Here is a 24,079-nt window from a genome sequence, read left to right as displayed (position 1 = left end):
GATCTTATTGTCTTAAATGAGGAATAAAAGCCAACTATGAAGATCAAGTTCAGGTTTGAGATTTGTACTATACACACTATACAGAAAACGTATAAGAAATTAAAATAAAGCCTTTAGGTTCAACAGATCTAGAACCTATAGGGCTCCAGGAGAGGCAAATGTGAGACCACTGTATTAAGCACATTCATAGCCTAGAACACAAGAACTCCAAGAAAAATCATCTCCCACTGAAAACAGACTTTCAATAAAGAATAATAAATCACAGGGGGCGCCTGGGTGGCTCAGTCGTTGAGCATCTGCCTTCGGCTCAGGTCATGGTCCCAGGGTCCTAGGATCGAGCCCCGCATCAGGCTCCCTGTTCCGCAGGAGGTCTGCTTCTCCCTCTCCCACTCCCCCTGCTTGTGTTCCTACTCTCGCTCTCTCTCTCTCTGTCAAATAAATAAATAAATAAAATCTTAACAAAGAAGAAGAAAAAAAATCACAGGAGAAATGAAAATCCATGAAAAAGAACCAGCAGACCAAATAGTGTAGAGTCCACATTATAAGAATTGCAACTAATCTGAAAGGGACTTAAACAAACAAAAAACATTAAATGGTAAAAATTTACTCATCTCTATGACAGTATATTTAAAAATCTATAAGAAGTAATAAGTTTCTAGTAAAATATAATTTACCAAAATTGAAACAGAAGAAACAAAATTATAATAGACCAATTACCTCAGAAGAAAAGGAAAAGTATCAAGTAACTGACCAAGCACTTCACAGGGGAATTCTATCAAATATTTAAGGAATAATTCCAATACCATTTCAACTGTTCCAAAGCACAAGGGGAAAAAAAAACTTCCAAATAATTTTTTTGAGGAAAGAATAACATTGCTATCAAAACCTAACAAAAGCATGAAATAGAAAACCACAGTCCATTCTCACAAATATCAAGGCAAAAATACCCCAGCAAAAAAAAAGTTGGCAGTTGGGGCACCTGGGTGGCTCAGTTGGTTAAGCGACTGCCTTCGGCTCAGGTCATGATCCTGGAGTCCCGGGATCGAGTCCCACATCGGGCTCCCTGCTCGGCAGGGAGTCTGCTTCTCCCTCTGACCCTCCTCCCTCTCATGCTCTCTGTCTCTCATTCTCTCTGTCTCAAATAAACAAATAAAATCTTCAAAAAAAAGTTGGCAGCATGTGAAAGAATAATATATCAGGAATGCAAGGATAGCTCATTTTTTTTTTTTTAAGATTTTATTCATTTATTTGACAGAGAGGCACAGTGAGAGAGGGAACACTAAGCAGGGGGAGCGAGTGAGGGAGAAGCAGGCTTCTCGCGGAGCAGGGAGCCCGATGCGGGGCTCAATCCCAGGACCCTGGGATCATGACCTGAGCCAAAGGCAGACACTTAACGACTGAGCCACCCAGGCACACCAAGGATAGCTCACTATTAAAACACCTACTGGGCGCCTGGGTGGCTCAGTCGTTAAGTGTCTGCCTTCGGCTCAGGTCATGATCCCAGGGTCCTGGGATCGATTCCCACATCGGGCTCCCTCCTCAGGGGGAAGCCTGCTTCTCCCTCTCCCCCTCCCACTGCTTGTGTTCCTGCTCTTGCTATCTCTGTCTCTGTCAAATAAATAAATAAAATCTTTAAAAAAAATTTAAAAAAATAAAATAAATAAAATAAAACACCTACTAATAGTGCTCGCTTTGGCAGCACATATACTAAAACACCTACTAATATAACTCACTTTACTAAGAGATCAAAAGAAAAAAATACTTTTATTACCATATGTATTAGAGTTCTCCAGAGAAAGAGAACCAATAGGATATATAAAGAAAGAGATTTATATAAGGAATTGGCTCACATGATAATGGAGGCTGAGAAGTCCCAAGATCTGCGGTCAGCAAGTTGGAGACCCAGGAGATACAATGGTGTAGTTCCAGTCCAAGTCCGAAGGCCTGAGATCCAGGACAGCTAATGGTGTAAGTTCCAGTCCAAAAGCTGGCAGCCTCAAGGCTCAAGAAAATTTTGGTTCCAGTCCAAAAGCAGAAAAAGAACCATGTCGCAACTCAGTCAGGCAAGAAGGAGTTCCCTCTTAATCATAGGAGGGCCAAATTTTTTATTCTATTCAGACCTTTAAATGCTTGGATGAGGGCCACCCACATTAGGGAGGGCAATCTGCTTTACTCACGTCTACTAATTCAAATGTTAATCTCACCCAAAAACACCCTCACAGACATATCTAGAATAATGTTTGACCAAATATCTGGATACTTGGTGGCCCATCAAGTTGACACATAAAATTAACCATCATATCATAGATTCTGAAAAGACATTTGGTAAAATTCAACATCCATTCTTCATAAAATAACTCTTAAGAAAATAGAAAATTTGGGGGCGCCTGGGTAGCTCAGTTGGTTAAGTGTCTGCCTTCAGTTCAGGTCATGATCTCAGGTTCCTGGAATGGAGCCCCATATTGGGCTCTCTGCTCAGCGGGGAGTCTGCTTCTCCTTCTGTGCTCTCCTTCTCTCTCTCTCTCTCTCAAATAAATAAACAATATCTTAAAAAAAAAAAAGAAAAAACTTTTTAAGTTTGTTTTTTTTTTTTAAGATTTTATTTGAGAGAGTGTGAGAGAGAGCATGAGAGGGGAGAGGGTCAGAGGGAGAAGCAGACTCCCCGCTGAGCTGGGAGCCCAATGTGGGACTCGATCCTGGGACTCTGGGATCATGACCTGAGCTGAAGGCAGTTGCTTAACGAACTGAGCCACCCAGGCACCCCTTTTTGTTAAGATTTTAAAGATCCATTAGAAAGAAGATATTTATTTAAGCCTCCAAATCATATTAATCAGGAAACATTACAAGCATTCCCATTAAAGTCAGGAACAAGACAATGATGACAAATACCACTATTACTTAATATTTTAGTAAGTATTAGTCATTGCAGTTGGTTGAGAAAAAGATGAGGTATAAAAATAAAAAATGAATAAAATGTACCATCATTCACAGCTGATAAGATTATATGCCTGGAAAACCAAAATAAATCACCTGAAAATCTAACACAAACATTAAAAAAATTCAGTATGTTAGCTGCATCAAAAATCAATATGCAAGGGGCGTCTGTGTGGCTCAGTCAGTTAAGCATCTGCCTTTGGCTTGGGTCATGATCCCAGAGTCCTGGGATCGAGCCCCACGTCAGGCTCCCTGCTCAGGGGGGAGCCTGCTTCTCCCTCTCCCCCTGCCCCTGCTTTCTCTCTCACTCTCTCTCTCGTGCATGCACTCTCTCTCTCTAATAAATAAAATTGTTACCAAAAAAATCAATATGCAAAACTTAGTAGTCCTCATATGCAAACAACGAACAGAAGATACAATGGAAGGAGAAAAGAGAAAAAACTAAGAATAAACATCGCAGGAAATGTGCAAGATACATATATATATATATTTTTTAAAGATTTTATTTATTTATTTGAGAGAGAGAGAGTGAGAGAGAGCATGAGAGGGGAGGGTCTCAGAGGGAGAAGCAGACTCCCCACTGAGCAGGGAGCCCGATGTGGGACTCGATCCCAGGACGCCAGGATCATGACCTGAGCCGAAGGCAGTCGCTTAACCAACTGAGCCACCCAGGCGCCCGCAAGATACATATATTTTTTAAAAATTTTAATGTCTACCAAGGAACACAAAATACTTAAACAGATCATAAAGGTATGCCGTGTACTTATATAAAAAGATTCAATACCATGAAGATATTAACTCCCTAAATCTATAAATTCACTCTAATCTCAATAAAAATGCCAATAGTATGCTTTTGGAAACAGGCAAACTGATTCTAAAACTCACATAAAAGATAAGAAACACCACAACAATTCTTAAAAGAAAGAGAAATGATGAAGAACTAAACTAACTAGATACTAAAATAAAGCTGCAATAACTAAATTATTGTAACAGTGTGTACTGGTACATGAATAGACAAATCAAGGTAACAGATTAAAGCTTAGAAACAGACCAAAATACTTGGGAAAATTCAGTATAAAGAGGACATTTCCAATTAATGAGAAAAATATTAAATATATAATAAATGTTGCTGGTAAAGCTGAATGATGAATTCCAAATGGATCAAATATTTAAATATAGGTAGTAAAATCATAAAAGTGATTAGAAAAGAATAACTTTATTCACAACATAGAAGTACAGAGAATTTCTGAATACTAAAAGATAAAAATGAAAAGATTAAGACAGTTAAAAACAAAATGACTATTTCTACATTGTAAAAATTAAATAGGGCGCCTGGGTGGCTCAGTTGGTTAAGCGACTGCCTTCGGCTCAGGTCATGATCCTGGAGTCCCTGGATCGAGTCCCGCATCGGGCTCCCTGCTCTGCAGGGAGTCTGCTTCTCCCTCTGACCCTGCTCTCTCTCATTCTCTCTCTCAAATAAATAAATAAAATCATTAAAAAAAAAATAAATAAATAAATAAAAAATAAAAATTAAATAAGCTAATTTAAAAAACACTGTAAGCTTGGAAAATATAATTCACAGCACTGATATAAAGGAGTCCTACAGAGTACCTGGGTGGCTGAGTCAGTTAAGCGTCTGCCTTCAGCTCAGGTCATGATCCCAGGGTCCTGGGATCGAGTCCCACATGGGGTCTCCCTGCCCAGCAAGGAGCCTGCTTCTACCTCTCCTTCTGCCCCTCCCCTTGCTCGCACACACTCTCTCTCTCAAATAAATAAATAATCTTTTAAAAAAATAAAAAATAATAATAAAGGAGTCCAACAAATCAGTAAGATCCAAGGAGGATAATTTTGTAGAAAAATGGGTAGTATGTTCCAATTCTAGGCACTAAGGATATAGCAGTGCATAGAGATAAAAAGAGATGAAAAACCCTGTCCTCAGGACACCTGGCTGGCTCAGTCAGCAGAGCATGTGACTCTTGATCTCAGGGTTCTGAGTTCAAGCCTCACACTGGGTGTTGAACCTACTAAAAACAAAATCCCTGCCCTCAAAGAACGTACACTCTAGTGGTCTTCTATCTTGGGGTAGGTAAGTAAATAAACAATAGATAATTGATATGTAAACACACACACACACACTGGCCTACACAAACGTACACATACAGACATACATATATTCACTTATCCATGCACAGAATACCTCTGGAAGAATATATAAGAAAGTGTAAATACCGGTTGCCTCCAGGGAGGAAAACTCGGGGGCAGTACAAGGTAAGTGATTTTTCACCCAATGTGGGGCTTGAACTCACGACCCCAAGACCAAGAGTTGCATGCTGCACTGACTAAAGCCAGCCAGGAGCACCACTGAATAATCTTTTATACCTTTTGAGTTTGTACTGTGTGATTTTAAAAACAATTTCAATTAAAATTAGATGTTCAAAGAAAAACAATAAGATATTGAAAACAAAAAAGGAGCACATTTAAGAAAAACAAAAGTCTAGAAAAGAAAATACACCAATTGAGGGGCGCCTGGGTGGCTCAGTCATTAAGCGTCTGCCTTTGGCTCAGGTCATGATCCCAGGGTCCTGGGATCGAGCCCCTCATTGGGCTCCCGGCTCAGCGGGGAGCCTGCTTCTCCTTCTCCCACTCCCCCTGCTTGTGTTCCCTCTCTCGCTGTGTCTCTTTGTCAAATAAATAAAATCTTTAAAAAAAAAAGAAAATACACCAATTGAAATAAAAAATCTCAGTGAATGTTTCAACGTCAGAGTAGAACCCAAATGAAAAGGGGTAATTAAGTGGAAAATCACCAACTCCCCCTTCCAAAAAACAGCAGAAAAGACAAGGAAATAAAAAATATGAAAGCGAAATTAAGAGACATGAACGACATCATGAGACAATCCAATATGCATATAATGGCAACTTGAGAGACCGAAGAACAGAATTTTAAAAGATAATGCCCAATAATTTTCTAGAATTGAAGACAAATAAGAGTTCTTAAACTGAAAAAGTATACCACATCCTGAGAATAAATGTAAATAAATCCACTCAAAGACCAGCATAGTGAAAGTACACAACAACAAAAAATAATAATAATCCTAACTACCAGAAAAGACTGATTAACTAAAGAAGAGTAACAAATAAATAAATAAAAATAAAGAAGAGTAACAACCAGACTAAGATTAATTTATTAGCAACAATATAACTCAATAAGAAAAAAAGGAAGAGTATTTTCAAAGTCCTGAGGAAAGTAACTACTGTCTTAAATTCTACACTCATTAAATTACCATTTAAGAGTTTATTCAATAGGGGCTCCTGGGTGGCTCAGTCGTTAAGCGCCTGCCTTCTGCTCAGGTCATGATCCCAGGGTCCTGGGATCGAGCCCCGCATCAGGCTCCCTGCTCTGCAGGAAACCTGCTTCTCCCTCTCCCACTCCCCCTGCTTGTGTTCCCTCTCTCGCTGTCTCTGTCAAATAAATAAAATCTTAAAAAAAAAAAAGTTTATTCAATATAAACATAGAAGTAATCACAATAAATATAAATAGATTACAATCTCTGGCTCTTTGTGGGCACATTTAATTTGGATCCAAAAAATTTAAATATAAAACTGTTTCAGGGGCGCCTGGGTGGCTCAGTCGGTTAAGCGTCTGCCTTCGGCTTGGGTCAGGATCCCGGAGTCCTGGGATCGAGTCCCACATTGGGCTCTCTGATCAGCAAGGAGTCTGCTTCTCCCTCTGCCCCTCAGCCCGCTTGCGCTCTCTCTCGCAAATAAAATAAATAAAATTGAAAAAAAAAACACAAAACTGTTTCAGGGGCGCAATCAGTTAGGCCACCAACTCTTGGTTTCAGCTCAGGTCATGATCTCAGGGTTGTAAGATCGAGCCCCGAGGTGCGCTCTGTGCTCAGCATGGAGTCTGCTTAGGACGCTCTCTCCCTCTCCTTCTGCCCCTCCCCGCCCCCCCACCCACCCTGCTTACACGCTCTCTAAAATAAATCTTAAAAAAAAAACTGCTTCACAGGATATGAAGTGGCACCTGGCTAGCTCAGTCAGTAAAGCATTCAACTCTTGATCTTGGGGTCATGAGTTCAAGGCCCACGTTGGACTCAAAGCTTACTTGAAAAAATTAAAATTAAAAAAGAAAAAGAAAAAAGTGGGTGCCTGGCTGGCTCAGTTGGTAGAGCATGTGACTATTTCAGCTCAGGTCACAATCTCAGGGTCATGAGATCAAGCCCCATGTGGGGCTCCACACTCAGCAGGGAATCTGCTTGAGATTCTCTCTCCCTCTCCCTCTGCCCCTCCCCCCACTCACATGGGCTCTCTCTTTCTCAAATAAATAAATCTTTTAAAAAAAAGAAAGAAGGGGCGCCTGGGTGGCTCAGACGGTTAAGCGTCTGCCTTCAGCTCAGGTCATGATCCCAGGGTCCTGGGATCGAGTCCCGCATCGGGCTTCCTGCTCCTTGGGAGCCTGCTTCTCCCTCTGCCTCTTTCTCTCTCTCTGTCTCTCATGAATAAATAAATAAAATCTTTAAAAAAAAAAAAAAGAAAGAAAGAAAGAAAAGGGGCACCTGGGTGGCTCAGTCAGTTAAGCGGCTGCCTTCAGCTCAGGTCACCGAGCCCCACATCAGGCTCCCTGCTCAGCAGAGAACCTGCTTTTCCCTTTCCCTCTGCCTGCTGCTCTGCCTACTTGTGCTCTCTATCTCTCTGTCAAACAAATAAATAAAAAATATCTTAAAAAAAAAAAAAGAAAAATGAGCAGCTTAAAAAGAAAGAGATGAGGGACGTGTAGGTGGCTCCGTGAGTTACGCATCTGCCTTTGGCTCAGGTCATGATCCCAGGGTTCTGGGATGGAACCCCACGTCAGGCCCCCTGCTCAACAGGGGAGTCTTCTTCTCCCTCTCCCTCTGCCTACCACTCTGCCTACTTGTGCTCTCTGTCAAATAAGTAAATAAAATCTTAAAAAAAAAAAAAAAAGAAGGGGCGCCTGGGTGGCTCAGTCGTTGAGCGTCTGTCTTCAGCTCAGGTCATGATCCCAGGGTCCTGGGATCGAGCCCCGCATCGGGTTCCCTGCTCAGCAGGAAACCTACTTCTCCCTCTCCCAATCCCCCTGCTTGTGTTCCCTCTCTGTGTCTCTGTCAAATAAATAAATAAAATCTTTAAAAAAAAAACAAAACAGAAAACAGTAACAAAATATGGTAGATAATAATCCAATTGTATCAATAATCACCTTAAATATCATTGATCTAAATACACCAATTAAAAAAAAACACTTCATCCAACAACAGCAAGTTACACATTCTTCTCAAGTCATATGGAACATTCACCAAGGCAGACCACATTCTTGGCCATAAAACATATCTTTTTTTTTTTTGGAGGGACTTCTTGTTTTTACTGATACTTATTTTTTTAACAAGTCTGCTATATGGTAATGCAGTATTTTATTTATTCTGTTCATTAATAACTAATACTCGACAACTTTTATAATATTAACAGAACTTAATCTAAAAGAATCAACCTACTTTGTTTACATTTCACTATTGGGTACGAGAGAGAGTCAAAATAATTATGATCAAAATTATTACATAAAAAAAAATTATTACATAAAAAATTATAGTAAATGCTGGGTGTTAGTCTACATACAATTTAGTTTTTGGCATAAAGTTATTTAGTTGCCAGGAAGAACATATGGTTTACTTCCCTAATAGGAGTATCTCTTAATGCTGGGATGGCCTCCTCTTGGTGTTTCTTCTGCTGTTGATTTTTAGCATAGTTATCTGTGATTGTATGAATGGAGTTGAGTGGCGAGATACTCATCATGTTTATTCCAAATAAGAGTACCTAACCAGTTACTATAGTAATGAGGAAGTAGACGGGCAATGCAACTGCCCAGTATTTTGGGGGCCAATAGGTTAACCCTAAGGAGTTTAGCCAAGATTCAAGAATAAATGCCCACACAAGATACAGGATGAAGCCAAACCGGGAGCTTAAGAAAAGAACAAAGCCATAAATCGCTCTTTCTGGCAATGGCCACGGTGAATTTTCCACCATTTTCCCTGTGGCTTTAGACAATCTTGGGTCCTCGAAGCACCCACTCATCAGGCCCATCCCGACAGCTCGGCCACTTCGGCACCGAGTCCCTCGCGCAAGCGCCCTTCCGAAAGCCTCCGCGGGGTCGAGGGAGGGAAAAACCAAAGGAAAGGCCGGGTCACTACGCACCCCCCCGCCCCCCACGACGCCGCCAATCCCGCCCAGGCGCAAGCGCACTGCGACGCTTGCCGGACAGGCGTGCAGGAGCGCCGGGCCGGGCTGATCGCTCGCGGCCGTAAAACATATCTTAACAAATTTGAAAGAACAGAAACTCAGTATCTTGCTTTCAGAGACCTCAGTTACAGAAAGACAGCTGGAAAATTCCAAAATACTTGAATATTAACACAATTCTAAAATAAAGCATAAGTTAGGGGCGCCTGGGTGGCTCAGTCGTTGAGCGTCTGCCTTCGGCTCAGGTCATGATCCCAGGGTCCTGGGATCGAGCCCCGCATCGGGCTCCCTGCTCCGCGGGAAGCCTGCTTCTCCCTCTCCCACTCCCCCTGCTTGTGTTCCCTCTCTCGCTGTGTCTCTCTCTGTCAAATAAATAAAATCTTTAAAAATAAATAAATAAATAAATAAATAAATAAATAAAATAAAATAAAGCATAAGTTAGGGGCGCCTGGGTGGCTCAGTCGTTAAGCGTCTGCCTTCGGCTCAGGTCATGATTCCAGGGTCCTGGGATCGAGCCCCACATCGGGCTCCCTGCTCTGCGGGGGGGCCTGCTTCTCCCTCTCCCGCTCCCCCTGCTTGTGTTCCCTCTCTCGCTGTGTCTCTCGCTGTCAAACAAATAAAATATTTAAAAGAATAAATAAATAAATCATAAGTTAAACAAGAAATTTCAAGAGAAATTTTTTAATGTTTTGAACTAAATGTAAATGAATATACAACTTATCAAAATTTGTGGGATGTAGCAAAAGGAATGCATAGAGGGAAATTTAGAGCACTAAGTTTATATATTAGAAAAGAAGAAATATAAGAAATCAATAATCTAAGCTTGCACTTTAGGAAACGAGGGAAAAAAAGAGCAAATTAAATCCAAAGTAATCAAAGGTCTACTTAAAAAGGGGAGGGGCACCTGACTGGCTTGCTGGCTGTCAGTAGAGCATGCAACTTTTTTTTTAAATTTTTTTATTGTTATGTTAATCCCCATACATTACATCATTAGTTTTAGATGTAGTGTTCCATGATTCATTGTTTTTTGGGGTCTTTTTTATTTTATTTTTTTTAAGATTTTATTTATTTATTTGACAGAGAGAGACACAGCGAGAGAGAGAACACAAGCGGGGGGAATGGGAGAGGGAGAAGCAGGCTTCCCGCGGAGCAAGGAGCCCGATGCGGGGCTCGATCCCAGGACCCTGGGATCATGACCTGAGCTGAAGGCAGACGCTTAACGACTGAGCCACCCAGGCGCCCCTCCATGATTCATTGTTTGTGTATAATACCCAGTGCTCCATGCAGAACATGCCCTCAATACCCTCACCAGGCTAACCCATCCTCCTGCCCCCCCTCCCCTCTAGAACCCTCAGTTTGTTTTTCAGAGTCCATCGTCTCTCAGAGCGTGCAACTTTTAACCTCAGGGTCATAAATATAAGCCCCACACTGGGCATGGAGACTACTCAAAACAAAAACAAAAAACACAGGGCGCCTGGGTGGCTCAGTTGGTTGAGCGACTGCCTTCGGCTCAGGTCATGATTCTGGAGTCCCAGGATGGAACCCCGGCATCGGGCTCCCTGCTCAGCAGGGAGTCTGCTTCTCCTTCTGACCCTCCCCCCTCTCATGCTCTCTCTATCTCATTCTCTCTCTCAAATAAATAAATAAAATCTTTTAAAAAACAAAAAACACAAAAGTAATCAGAAGAAACAAAAAAATAGAGCAGAAATCAATGAAATTGCAAACGGGAATTCAATGGAGAAAAATCAACAAAACCAAAGGCTGATTCTTTGGAAAGATCAATAAAATCGATAAGCTACCAGCCAGGCTAACTAAGAAAAAAAAAAAGAGGGGACACAGATTACTAATATCATAAATAAAAGAGGGAATATCACTACAGATTCCATGGACATTAAAAAATAATAAAGGAAGGGCGTGTGGTTGGCTCAGTCAGTTAAGCCTCTAACTCTTGATTTCAGCTCAGATCATGATCTCTGGGTGGTGGGATCAAGCCCCATATAGGGCTCTGTGCTTAGTATGGAGTTTCATTGTCCCCTCCTACTGCTCTTTCCCCTCCTGTTTCCTCGTGCACTCTATCTCTAAAATAAATAAATAAGATTTTTAAAATAACAATAATGGAATATTGGGGCACCTGCTGGCTGGCTCAGTCAGTAGAGCATGCAACTCTTGATCTTTGGGTTATGAGTTTGAGCCCCATGTAGGAAGCAGAGATTACTTAAAAAAAACTTTATTTAGGAGTGCCTGGGTAGCTCAGTTGGTTAAGCCTCTGCCTTCAGCTCAGGTCATGATCCTGGAGTCCTGGGATCCAGACCCAAGGGGGGATTCCCTGCTCGGCAGGGAGCCTGCTTCTCCCTCTTCCTCTCCCTCTCCCTCTGCCACTCCCCCCCATACCAGCTTGTGCTCTCTAATACATAAATAAAATCTTAAAAAAAAAAAAAGATTTCATTTGACAGAGAGAGAGAGAGCACAAGCATGAGTGGGGGGTGGGGCAGAGGGAGAAGCGGACTCACCACTGAGCAGGGAGCATGATGCACTGCTCAATCCCAGGACCCTGGGATCATGACCTGAGCTGAAGGCAGAGGCTTAACCGACTGAGCCATCTAGGCACCCTAAAAAATTTAAAAAGATAATAAAGGAATATTATGAACAACTCTATACCCATACATTTGATAACCTCAGTTAAGTAGACCAATTCCTGGAGCATCTGGCAGGCTCAGTTGGTAGAGCATGTGACTCTTGATCTCAGGGCCCTCAGTTTAAGCCCCACACTGTGAGTAGAGCTTACTTTAAAAAAATAAGCAAAATAAAATAATAAATAGACCAATTCCTTAAAAAAACAAAATCTGCCAAAACTCATACAAAAAGAAATAGTCTAAATAGGCTTTATCTATTAAGGAAGTTTAATCAATAATTAATAATCTTCCAAAACAGAAAACACCAAGCCAAAAAAAGGTTCACTGGTGAATTCTACCAAACATTAAAAAAGAAATTATACCGGGCACCTGGGTGGCTCAGTTGGTTAAGCAACTGCCTTCGGCTCAGGTCATGATCCCGCATCGGGCTCCCTGCTCAGCAGGGAGTCTGCTTCTCCCTCTGACCCTCCCCCCTTTCGTGTGCTCTCTTTCTCTCTCATTCTCTCTCTCTCAAATAAATAAAATCTTTAAAAAAAAAAAGAAAAAAAGAAATTATACCAATTTTCCACAATCCCATCCAGAAGATAGAAGCAGAGGGAACACTTCTTATCTATGAGACCAACATTAGTCTAATACCAAAACCAGGCAAAGACATTGCACAAAAAGAAAACCACAAATCAACATCTCTCATGAACATAGATGCAAAATCCTCAACAAAATATTAGCAAATCAAATCTAATAATGCATAAACAGAATATACCATATCCAAGTGGGATTTATCCCAGGTCTTGCAAGGCTGGTTCAACATTTTGAAATCAATCAATGCAATCCATCACCTCTACAGGTTAAAGAAGCAAAATCAAATGATCATATTAACAGATGCAAAAAAGGCATTTGGCAAAATTCAAAATCCATTCATGATTTAAAAGCTCTCAGCAAATAGGAATAGAAGGGAAGTTCATCAACCTGATAAAGAACATCTATAAAAAACCTATAGCTAACATCACGGTTAATGGTGAGACACTCAAAGCTTTCCAGTTAAGATTAGGAAAATGGTACAGATGTACCTTCTCACTACTGCTTTTCAATACCATACTGGAAGTCTTAGCTAATACAATAAGGTAAGAAAAGGAAATAAAAGATAAACAGGTTGGGAAGGAAAAAGTAAACTGTCTTTGTTCACAGAGGACATAATCTTCTGTGTAGAAAATCCTAAAGAATCTACAAAAAAAACCTCCTGGAACCAATTAGCAATTAAAGTAAGGTTTCAGGATACAAGGTTAGTGTAAAAAAAGTCAGTGATATTCCTATATACCAGTAATGAACGACTGGAATTTGAAATGAAAAACACATTACCATTGGAGTGCCTTGTGTGGCTCAGTCAGTTAAGCGTTTAACTCAGGTCATGATCTCGGGGTACTTGGATTGAGCACCATATGGGGCTGCCCGATCGGCTGGGAGTCTGCTTGTCCCTCTCTCTCTCATTCCACCCCTCTTCCCACTCATGCTCTGTCTCTCTCTCAAATAAATAAAATCTTAAAAAAAAAAAAATTACCATTTACATTACATCACATACAAAAATTAACTTAAATGGGGCAGCAGCCCTTTCTGCCCATGGATCCTGTCCCCATGCTTTAATAAAACCACCTTTTTGCAGTGAAAAAACATTTAACTTAAATGGACCAAACACCCAAATGTAAAGAACTAAATCTATAAAATTCTTAGAAGAGGGGCACCTGGGTGGTTCAGTCGGTTAAGCCTCTGTCTCCAGCTCGGGTCATGATCCTAGAGTCCCGGCATCAAGCCCCACGCCAGGCTCCCTGCTCAGCCAGGAGTCTGCTTCTCCCTCTCCCTCTGCCCTCCACCCCCCTGTTTGTGTTCTCTCTCTCTCTCACTTTCATGCTCTCTCAAATAAATAAATCTTTAAAAAATAAGTAAATAAATAAAACTCTTAGAAGAAAACATTGGGGAAAATCTTCATGATATTGGATTTGGCAATGATTTCTTGGGTATCACCAAAAGCATAAGCAACACAAGAAAAAATAGATAAACTGGACTTAATCAGAATTTAAAACTTGTATACAAGGGCACCTGGGTGGCTCAGTCATTAAGTGTCTGCCTTCGGCTCAGGTCATGATCCCAGGGTCCTGGGATTGAGCCCGTCATCGGGCTCCCTGCTCAGCAGGAAGCCTGCTTCTCCCTCTCCCACTCCCCCTGCTGTGTTCCTTCTCTCACTATGTCCCTATCAAATAAATAAATAAAATATTCCAAAAAAAAAACTTGTATATATCAGGGCACCTGGGTGGCTCAGTTGGTTAAGTGTCTGCCTTCAGCTCAGGTCATGATCCCAGGGTCCTGGGATGGAGTCCCGCATCTGGCTCCCTGCTCAGCGGGGAGTCTGCTTATCCCTCTGCCCCTTCCCCCTGCTTATGCTCACACTCTCCTTCTCCCTCTCTCTCGCAAAAATAAATAAAATCTTTAAAAATAATAATAAATAAAATAAAATAAAACTTGTATACATCAAAGGACACTATCAAGAGAGTTAAAAAGAGAACCGATAGGAGAAAATATTTTCACATCATATACATACATATAAATGGAACCCAATTCAAATATGGGCAAAGGAGGGGTGCCTGGGTGGGTCAATCGGTTAAGAGTCTGCTTTTGGCTCAGGTCATGATCCCAGGGTCCTGGGATGGAACCCCACTTTGGGCTCCCTGCTCATCGGGCAGTCTGCTTCTCCCTCTGCCCTTACCCCACTCATGCTCTCTCTCTCTCTCAAATAAATAAAATCTTTTTTTTTTTAATGGGCAAAGGAATGGCCAGTAGACACATGAAAAGATGCTCAACATCATTCAACATCAGGGAAATGCAAATCAAAATCACAGTGAGGTATCACCTCACACCTATCAGAATGGCTAAAATTAAAACACAAGAAACAAGTGTTGGGGAAGATGTGAAGAAAAAGGAACCCTCCCTCATGCACTGCTGGTCGGAATGCAAACTGGTACAGCCACTGTGGAAAACAGTATGGAGATTCCTCAAAAAATTAAAAATAGAATTACCGTATAATCCAGTAATTCTGCTACTGGGTATTTACCCAAAGAATACAAAAACACTAATTCAAAAAGATATACGCTTGTTCTCTATATGTTTATTGAAGCATTATTTACAATAGCCAAAATATGGAAGCAACCCAAGTGTCATTAGATGAACACATAAAGAAGATGTGGCATATATCTACAACAGAATATTATTCAGCCATTAAAAAGAATGAAATCTTGCCATTTGCAACAACATAGATGGATGTAGAGGGTATAATGTGCTAAATGAAATAAGTTAGATAAAGACAACTACCATATGATTTCACTCATATGTGGAATTTAAGAAACAAAACAAATGAGGGGCGCCTGGGTGACTCAGTCATTAAGCATCTGCCTTCCACTCAGGTCATGATCCCAGGCTCTTGGGATTGAGCCCCGCATTGGGCTCCCTGCTCAGCGGGATCCCTGCTTCTCCCTCTCCCACTCCCCCTGCTTGTGTTCCCTCTCTTGCTGTGTCTCTGTCAAATAAATAAAATCTTTAAAAAAATAAAATAAAATAAAAAAGAAACAAATGAACAAAGCAAAAAAAGAGACAAGCCAGAAAACAGACTCTTTTTTTTTTTTAAGATTTCATTTATTTATTTGAGAGAGAGAATGAGAGAGAGAGAGCACATGAGAGGGGGGAGGGTCAGAGGGAGAAGCAGACTCCCCGCCGAGCAGGGAGCCCGATGCGGGACTCGATCCCGGGACTCCAGGATCACGACCTGAGCCAAAGGCAGTCGCTCAACCAACTGAGCCACCCAGACACCCCCAGAAAACAGACTCTTAACAAACTGATAGTTACCAGAGGGGAGGTCGGCTGGGGCATGGATGAAATAGGTAAAGGGGATGAAGAGTACACTTATCATGATGAGCACTGAGTAATGTACAGAATTGTTGAATCACTATGGTATACCTGAAACTCATATAACACTGTATGTTAACTATAGTGGAATTAAATTTTTTTTAAAAAATGGGCAAAGGATTTGAATAGACATTTCTCCAAAGATACATAAAAGGCCAATAAGCACAAGAAAAGATGCTGAACATCATTATTCACTAGAGAAATGCAAATCAAACCCACAATGAGATATCATTTCACACCCACTAGGTTTGTTACATTTGAAAAATGAAAAATATCAAGGGTTGATGAGAATATGGAGAAACTGGAACTCTTATGCATTGCTGGTGGAGATGTAAAATGGTATAGCTGCTGTGGAAAATAGTATAGTGGTTCCTTTGACAGTTAAACATAGACTAAATGAAATAAGGCAGTTATAAAAAGACAAATACTGCATGATTTTGCTTATAGAAGGTATCTAGAGTAGTCAAACTCACAGAAATAAAAAGTAGCATGGTTGCTGACAGGAGCTGGGGGACAAAAGAAGAGAGTTGTTTAATGCATATAGAGTTTCACTTTTGCAAGATGAAAAAGTTCTGGAGATTGGTTGCACAACAATGTGAATATACTTAAGACTACTTAACTGTATACTTAAAAATGGTTGATAGTAAATTTTATGTTATGTGTATTTGACCACAATTTTAAAAAAGTTAAACACAGAACTGCTATATGACCCAGGATTTCCACTAACAGTTAAATACCCAAAATAACTGAGAGCAGGAACTCAGATACTTGTACACTAATGTTCATAGCAGCATTATTCACAATAACTGAAATGCAGAAACAACCCAAATGTCCATCAACAGATGAATGGATAAACAAAATGTGGTAGACACACACAATGTGGTATTATTCAGCCAAAAAAAGGGAAGGAAATTCTGATGTATGCTACAATGTGGATGAAACTTGAAGACATTACACTAAGTGAAATAAGTCGGACACAGGACAAATATTGTATGATTCCATTAATATGAGGTACCTACAAAAGGCAAATTCATAGAGAAAGAAAACAGGACAGTTAACAGGGACTAGGGCAGGGGGAAATGGGGAGTTATGATTTAATGAGGTACAAAATTTCTGTTTGGGATGATGAAAAAGTTCTGGAAAGAGAAAATGGTGACAGTTGCAACAAAACATCACAAATATACTTAATGATACTGAACTGTATACTTAATATGGTTAAAATGGTAACTTTATGTTATGTATATTTTACCACCATAAAAAAAATTAAAAAGAGAGAGAAAATAGAAGGAAAGATCTAAGAAATGGTGAGTGGAGGCAATGCTATGGAGGTGTCTTTGGTCCAAAAAGAGAACATGAGGGAGGGGTAACCAGGGTGGCTCAGTTGGTTAAGCCTCTAACTCTTGATTTTGGCTCAGGTCCTGACCTCAGGGTCATGAGATTGAGCCCCGCATTAGTCTCCACACTGGGCATGCAACCCGCTTAAGATTCTCTCTTTCCCTCTCTCTCTGCCCCTACCCACGCTCTTTCTCTCCCTCTAAAAAAAAAAAGAGAGAGAGAGAAAACATGAGGGAGTATAGCTATAGGGGATGTTAGGGTCAAAATTATGTTTTTTCCGGGGCGCCTGGGTGGCTCAGTTGGTTAGGCGACTGCCTTTGGCTCAGGTCATGATCCTGGAGTCCCGGGATCGAGTCCCGCATCGGGCTCCCTGCTCAGTGGGGAGTCTGCTTCTCCCTCCGACCCTCCTCCCTCTCATGCTCTCTGTCTCTCATTCTCTCTCTCGCAAATAAATAAAAAATCTTAAAAAAAAAAATTATGTTTTTTCCCCCTTTAAAGGTTTTTTTTAAGGTGAGAAAAATAATAGAAGGTTTAGATGTTGATGGGAATCATTTAATAGAAAGTGAAATATGATGTAGGAAAGAGAGGTGAGATTTTCTTAGGTAATGTCTTTGAGTAGGCAACTAGACAAAGGATATAGAATACAAATGGAAATACGGCTTATACTGGAACATGGGTAGTTTATCCATAGTCACAAGTATAAAGGCTAAGTAAGTGGGTGAAGATATGGGTTAGTAGCTATTTGTGGTGACTAGAGGCTATGGAAGCTCTCCAGCTTGCTTCAGTTTTCTCAGTGAATTAGGAAGCTCATCACAGAAGAAATACTGAACGTTGGATGAAAGAAAAAGTACAAATAATGTTCTGGGAGAATAAATGAACCAGGAAAATATTAATACTTGGGAACACTAAGTGCTCAACTTTACTAAAAATAACCAAATAAAGGGCGCCCAGGTGGCTCAGATGGTTAGGCGTCTGCCTTCAGCTCAGGTCATGATCCCAGGGTCCTGGGATGGAGCCCCGCATTGGGCTCCCTGCTTGGCGGGGAGCCTGCTTCTCCCTCTCCCTCTACTACTCCCCCTGCTTGTGCTCTCTCACTCTCTCTGTCAAATAAATAAATAAAATCTTGGGGCGCCTGGGTGGCTCAGTCGTTAGGCATCTGCCTTTGGCTCGGGTCATGATCCCAGGGTCCTGGGATCGAGCCCCGCATCGGGCTCCCTGCTCCACGGGAAGCCTGCTTCTCCCTCTCCCAATCCCCCTGCTTGTGTTCCCTCTCTCGCTGTGTCTCTCTCTGTCAAATAAATAAATAGAAAAATCTTAAGAAAAAAAAAAGTCTCTTAAAAAAATAAAATCTTTTTAAAAAATTTTTTTAAATAAAAAAAAAATACTCAAATAGATACTATATGTGTGGATATATATGTGTATATATATCTTCTTACATGTAATATAAATTTTTATATATGTATATAACATGTGTGTGTATAATATATGTATAAGCAAAGGGTCCAGAAGTATACATACCACATTATTAATTGGAGAGAGAGAGATATATATATAGGACGGAGAGTAGAAGAGACTCCTATATATATATATTTTTAAAGATTTTATTTATTTGACAGAAGGAGACACACGAGAGAGGGAACACAAGCAGGGGGAGTGGGAGAGGGAGAAGCAGGCTTCCTGCAGAGCAGGGAGCCCGATGCGGGGCTCGATCCCAGGACCCTGGGATCATGACCTGAGCTGAAGGTAGACGCTTAACAACTGAGCCACCCAGGTGCCCCAAGAGACTCCTATGTTATTTGGGGTTTTGATCAGCATGTATTATTTTTATAATTAAAATAGATGTTAATAGTTTATTTTTAAAAAATTTTTTTGATTAAGATAAGAGCCTTTATAAATGTCTCTGGAGAGATGGAAGAGGAAAAAATAGGATATAAATAACCATTATATACAACTCCCAATAGTAAAATTCTCCCACCCACCCCCTCCAGCTCCAAAGCGTCTGAGGCAGAGATTAGGCACCACCAAGTAAATATGAAAATATCCAGGTTCTGACTCCAGGCACTGGTGAAGAAGGGGCAGGTCAGACCTCCCAAGAATAAATGGAAGGAGCAGATATGATGTAAATCACACAAGAGTCTCCATCTTCAGGGTGATTCCAATCTGTTGGCTGGCTCAGGCCATCCCCGGAACCCTCCTGTGTTCTCCTGTTGTTGAGTGCATCTGGGAGCACGTGCACCGATGACTCCAGGGTACCCGCCAGCAAGCGAGACCCAGTATCCTGGCCAGGGCCACAGCATCACACATGGACCAGCAAGAGCACAGCACTGGCCAGGCCCGCAGCCACAAGCAGTTCCAAAGCCGGAGGAGAGGACAGTTTAGAAGACTGATCAAGATCCATAGCACCCTCACCCCAATTAGACAAAGCCTATGTCCTAATTATACACAATTATCAACTCGGCAGTAAAGATGATTATCAACAAGACAAAATGAGAAAAGCAGAGGCATCACTCACCTTGAACACTTCAGAGAAGAAGCCAGACCCTATTTTTTCACAGGTGAAGTCATCTAAACGCGTCAGTCTAGAAAAGGCACTTATAAGAGCTCGATATGAAGATGGCCAAACTCTTCCCACTTGGGTCATGTTCCCATCTCCTCCACCACCTCCTTCAAAATCTTCAAGACGCTCCACACGTGGAGGAAAGCCTGCAATTGAATTCCGTTTGCTCCGATCCATAGTCTCAATAATCACTTTTTTCTTCTTTTAAGAAGGAACTCCACACATAATAAAATTTTGTTGAGTTTTACTTCTCTTCCAGTTTGACACTAAACAAGAGATCAGAAAGATATTTCACTAAAACCATGAATTTAGATTAAACACATGCAAACCAGTGAATTACCAATGTAAAAATATTTCCTCTTTCACATTCTAGCTCTTGATTTTCAGATCAAAAAAAACATTTTATACCTTTACCTTCAAAAAATACTTATATATTTAAAGCCCAAGATGTACTCAGTCTTTAAAATGTGTAGACTATAATAAAGATCATCAATTACATTCTAAAAAACAAAGTAACAATGATAATATCATTTTTTGAGCACCTACTATCTAGAAAACATAGTATAAGAGGTATACTTTTTTTCAGAAAAAAAAAAGCCTATGTTCATACCAATGCCCTTCATAGCCTGCATTACATTATTTTCTCTTTATTTGAAAAATGAAGTCCAAATATATAAAACAATGGCAAAGATTTTATACCATAAAATTATATTATTTCATTTAAAGATTTTTTAATTTATTTATTTGAGAGACAGAGAGAGAGAGAGCATGAGGGAGAGGGAAAGAGAATCTGAAACAGACTCTGTGCTGAACACAGAGTCAGATGTGAGGCTCGATCCCACAACTGCGAGATCATAACCAGAGCCAAAAACAAGAGTTGGATGCTTGACTAAGCCACCCATGTTCCCCAAAATCATATAATTTTAAAAGAAGAAAACCAGGGCGCCTGGGTGGCTCAGTAGGTTAAGCAACCAGCTCTTGATTTCATCTCAGGGTTGTGAGATCAAACTCAGCGGGTAATCTGCTTAAGTTTCTCTCTCTCTCTCTCACCCTCTGCCCCTCCCCACCCCGCCCTGCTCACACGCTCTCTCTAAAATAAATAAATCTTAAAAAAAAAAGAAAAGAAAGAAAACCATATCTAAAAGCAACTTAAAAATTCATTAAACAGTACAATCTAGCATAAGTGACTATTGAAGGCTCCACCCCATCTGGTGCATGATTAAGAATAAAAATGCAAACCCACTTTTTCTTTTACCCATCTCTCCCTACTTCTACTTTTTTTCCGTGAGAAATGATCGTAAGGGTCTTAGGCAGAATACAACATTGTGACTTTTCAATTAGTAAAATGCCTTCATAAATGTGATGAATACCTAACCCAGACTACCTCTACCACTTCTAACCATGGAGAATAGCCGCAGGGCTCCCAGGGCCATCCTTAAAATATGACTCTGCTTCCTTAGCCATAGCCAGAAGTCAGCAGCACTCTACACAATATGGACCAGTCACAGTTCCTTTCCTGGCAATTTGGAATTGGAATTAAGATATCCTAGCCTCAGTCTGGCTGCTTTCTAAAATGGAAGCCATGCAGTGGCACCTGGCTGGCTCAGTCAGTAGAGCATGTGACTCTTGATCTCGAGGTTGTAAGTTCAAGCCCCAAGTTGGGTATAGAGGTTACTTAAAAATAAAAAGGAAACTCAAAGGTGCCTGGGTGGCTCAGTCGTTAGGCATCTGCCTTCGGCTCAGATCATGATCCCAGGATCCTGGGATCGGGTCCCGCATCGGGCTCCCTACTCCGTGGGGGGATGGGTGAAATAAAGGGGATGAAGAGTATACTTATCTTGATGAGCACTGAGAAATGTATAGAACTGCTGAATCATTACATTGTACACCTGAAACTAATATAACACTGTATATTAATTATACTTGAATAAAAATGAAGAAAGTAAATAAAGTTACCCGCAAAAAGAATGTTGGTCCAATCCTACAATATGATACCATTTTAATAAAAAATGTATTTTGGAGGCACTTGAGTGGCTCAGTTAGTTAAGTGTCCAACTCTTGATATTGGCTCAGGTCTTGATCTCAGGGTTGTGAGTTCAAGCCCCGCGTTGAGCTCCACACTGGGTGTGGAGCCTACTTAAAAAAAAAAATGTATTTTTTAAAATAGTATCTATCTATTATAGACAGGCAAAATAGCATACTGATTAAAGATATAGCCTCTATAACCAATCTGGGTTCAAATCCTTGCTCCATAACTTATAGCTGAGCTGCATGAACCTGATCAAGTTATTTTATTTTTTTAAAGATTTTATTTATTTATTTGACAGAGAAAGACACAGCAAGAAAGGGAACACAAGCAGGGGGAGTGAGAGAGGGAGAAGCAGGCTCCCCGCTGAGCAGGGAGCCCAATGCGGGGCTCGATCCCAGGACCCTGGGATCATGACCTGAGCCAAAGGCAGATGCTTAATGACTGAGCCACCCGGGCGCCCCTGATCAAGTTATTTTAAAATCTCTCTACATCTCTAGTTCCCCATCTGTAAAGTGGAAATAAAAACAGTATTTATATTTTAATGTTTTATATGTATTAACTTATTTAATCCTTACAACAAAGGGTTTTTGATTAAATGAATAGTGCCTGGCAAACAGTAAGCATTTGAATCCTGTTTACTGTAATTTATTATAATCTATTACTTATTATAAGTTTTATTATAATTATTATTTAAAGATACATATTTATAGTAAATGTCTAAACACATGACCTAGAAAGATAGACACTAAATGCACAGCAGTACTTGCCTTGGGGGAAAGAAGAGAAATGAGATATGTAAGGGAAACAAAGGAGACTTCAACTACAGCAATGAAGTTTTGTTTCCTTTTATTAAAAAATAAACCTATAGCAAACAACACAAAATTATATATTTGCTAATTTTGTTATTTTTTGTTAATATAATATTTGTTAATTCTGTGTGGTATTGTATTGTACTCTCTCCTACATTTAATTCTTTTTTAATTAAAAAGAGAAAGGTAACAGTTTTAAAAAGTCTACTGCAGGGGCACCTGGGTGGCTCAGTCAGTTAAGTTTCTCCCTTCCACTCAGGTCATGATCCCAGGAGTCCCACGTTGGTTCCTGGATCAGTGGGGAGCCTGCTTCTCCCTCTCCCTCTGCTTGCTGCTCCCCCTGCTTGTGCTCTCTCTCTGTCAAATAAACAAAATCTTAAAAAAAAAAAAAGTCTATTGCTAATACAACAGCTATGCAGTATGCCTAAACCAAGAAAACTGAAAAAAATTTGGCAAATAAATAGCACCCCAGTGTGAAAGCCAAGTCTCTAGATTCTCAAACTTTTATTCTGCAACAGTTCCGCTACAGTTTTTGGTCCAAGGAGTATTTATATCTTAAACTGAAAACTCAAAAGTACTGAGAGAATACGTGGATATTAAAATATAAAAGCACTCAGGGCGCCTGGGTGGCTCAGTTGGTTAAGCGACTGCCTTTGGCTCGGGTCATGATCCCGGAGTCCTGGGATCGAGTCCCACATCGGGCTCCCGGCTCAGCAGGGAGCCTGCTTCTCCCTCTGACCCTATCCCCTCTCATGCTGTTTCTCTCTCTCTCTCTCTCAAATAAATAAATAAATAAAATCTTAAAAAATAAAAAATATATAAAAGCACTCATGAGGAATACTGGTATTTAGTTGTACAGCCCACATTACATGCTAAAGTAATGTTAATTACTAGACAGTTGAGATGAGTGGTAAAAAGTACAGTCCCCTCAAGGGAGTAAGAACTTTATTAATCCATTTTGGAGAAGTGCTGAGCATGGGAAAACTTCCAAACCATGCCTTCTGTTCCCTTGGCCTGCATACTAAATGACCACATTTTAAATGAAATCAACCAAGCTACAAATGGCTTTCAATTTAATCTGACAAATTTTAATTAGTCATAAAAGGTAACAAAGGTATGAATGAACAGACTCTAAAACCATGCCCTACTTAAGTCTAAAAATGATTAATTTTAAAATAAAAAAATACATTATTTGAAATGTGTGAAATTTTACATTTTCAGCCTCCGAATTACCTCCCTTGGTCTTTTTTTTTTTTAAGATTTTATTTATTTATTTATTGGACAGAGAGAGACACAGTGAGAGAGGGAACACAAAAAGCTGGAGAGGGAGAAGCAGGCTTCCTGCAGAGCAGGGAGCCCGATGCGGGGTTCGATCCCAGGACCCTGGGATCATGACCTGAGCTGAAGGCAGACACTTAACAACTGAGCCACCCAGGCACCCCTCCCTTGGTCTTATTTACAGAATATTATCTTTTTGGGGATGCCTGGGTGCCTCAGTTGATTAAGCGTCTGCCTTTGGTTTGGGTCCATGATCTCAGGGTCCAGGAATCGAGCCCCACATTGGGCTCCCTGCTCAGTGGGGAGT

General features: G+C 40.6%; 1 protein-coding gene and 1 pseudogene across 7 annotated transcripts in view; both read right to left on the bottom strand.

Moving 5' to 3' along the window:
• Positions 1 to 24,079, bottom strand: part of TESK2 (testis associated actin remodelling kinase 2) — a 156,983-nt gene that overhangs the window by 102,764 nt on the left and 30,140 nt on the right. For all 7 annotated transcript variants that reach the window (XM_064589251.1, XM_064589252.1, XM_064589253.1 and 4 more), the window contains one exon: positions 19,612 to 19,922. In XM_064589251.1, the coding sequence (XP_064445321.1) occupies positions 19,612 to 19,833 (222 nt within the window). In that variant the 5' untranslated portion in view covers positions 19,834 to 19,922. The remainder of the gene's footprint in view (positions 1 to 19,611; positions 19,923 to 24,079) is intronic.
• LOC123859673 (phosphatidylinositol N-acetylglucosaminyltransferase subunit P-like) lies at positions 8,569 to 9,580 on the bottom strand (annotated as a pseudogene).

This window comes from Mirounga angustirostris, unplaced genomic scaffold (genome assembly GCF_029215605.1).
Source record: "Mirounga angustirostris isolate CCGP_5_RB_7025 unplaced genomic scaffold, mMirAng1.0.hap1 SCAF_4, whole genome shotgun sequence".
NCBI lineage: Eukaryota > Metazoa > Chordata > Mammalia > Carnivora > Phocidae > Mirounga > Mirounga angustirostris.
This window is presented reverse-complemented; position numbering and strand designations above follow the sequence as displayed.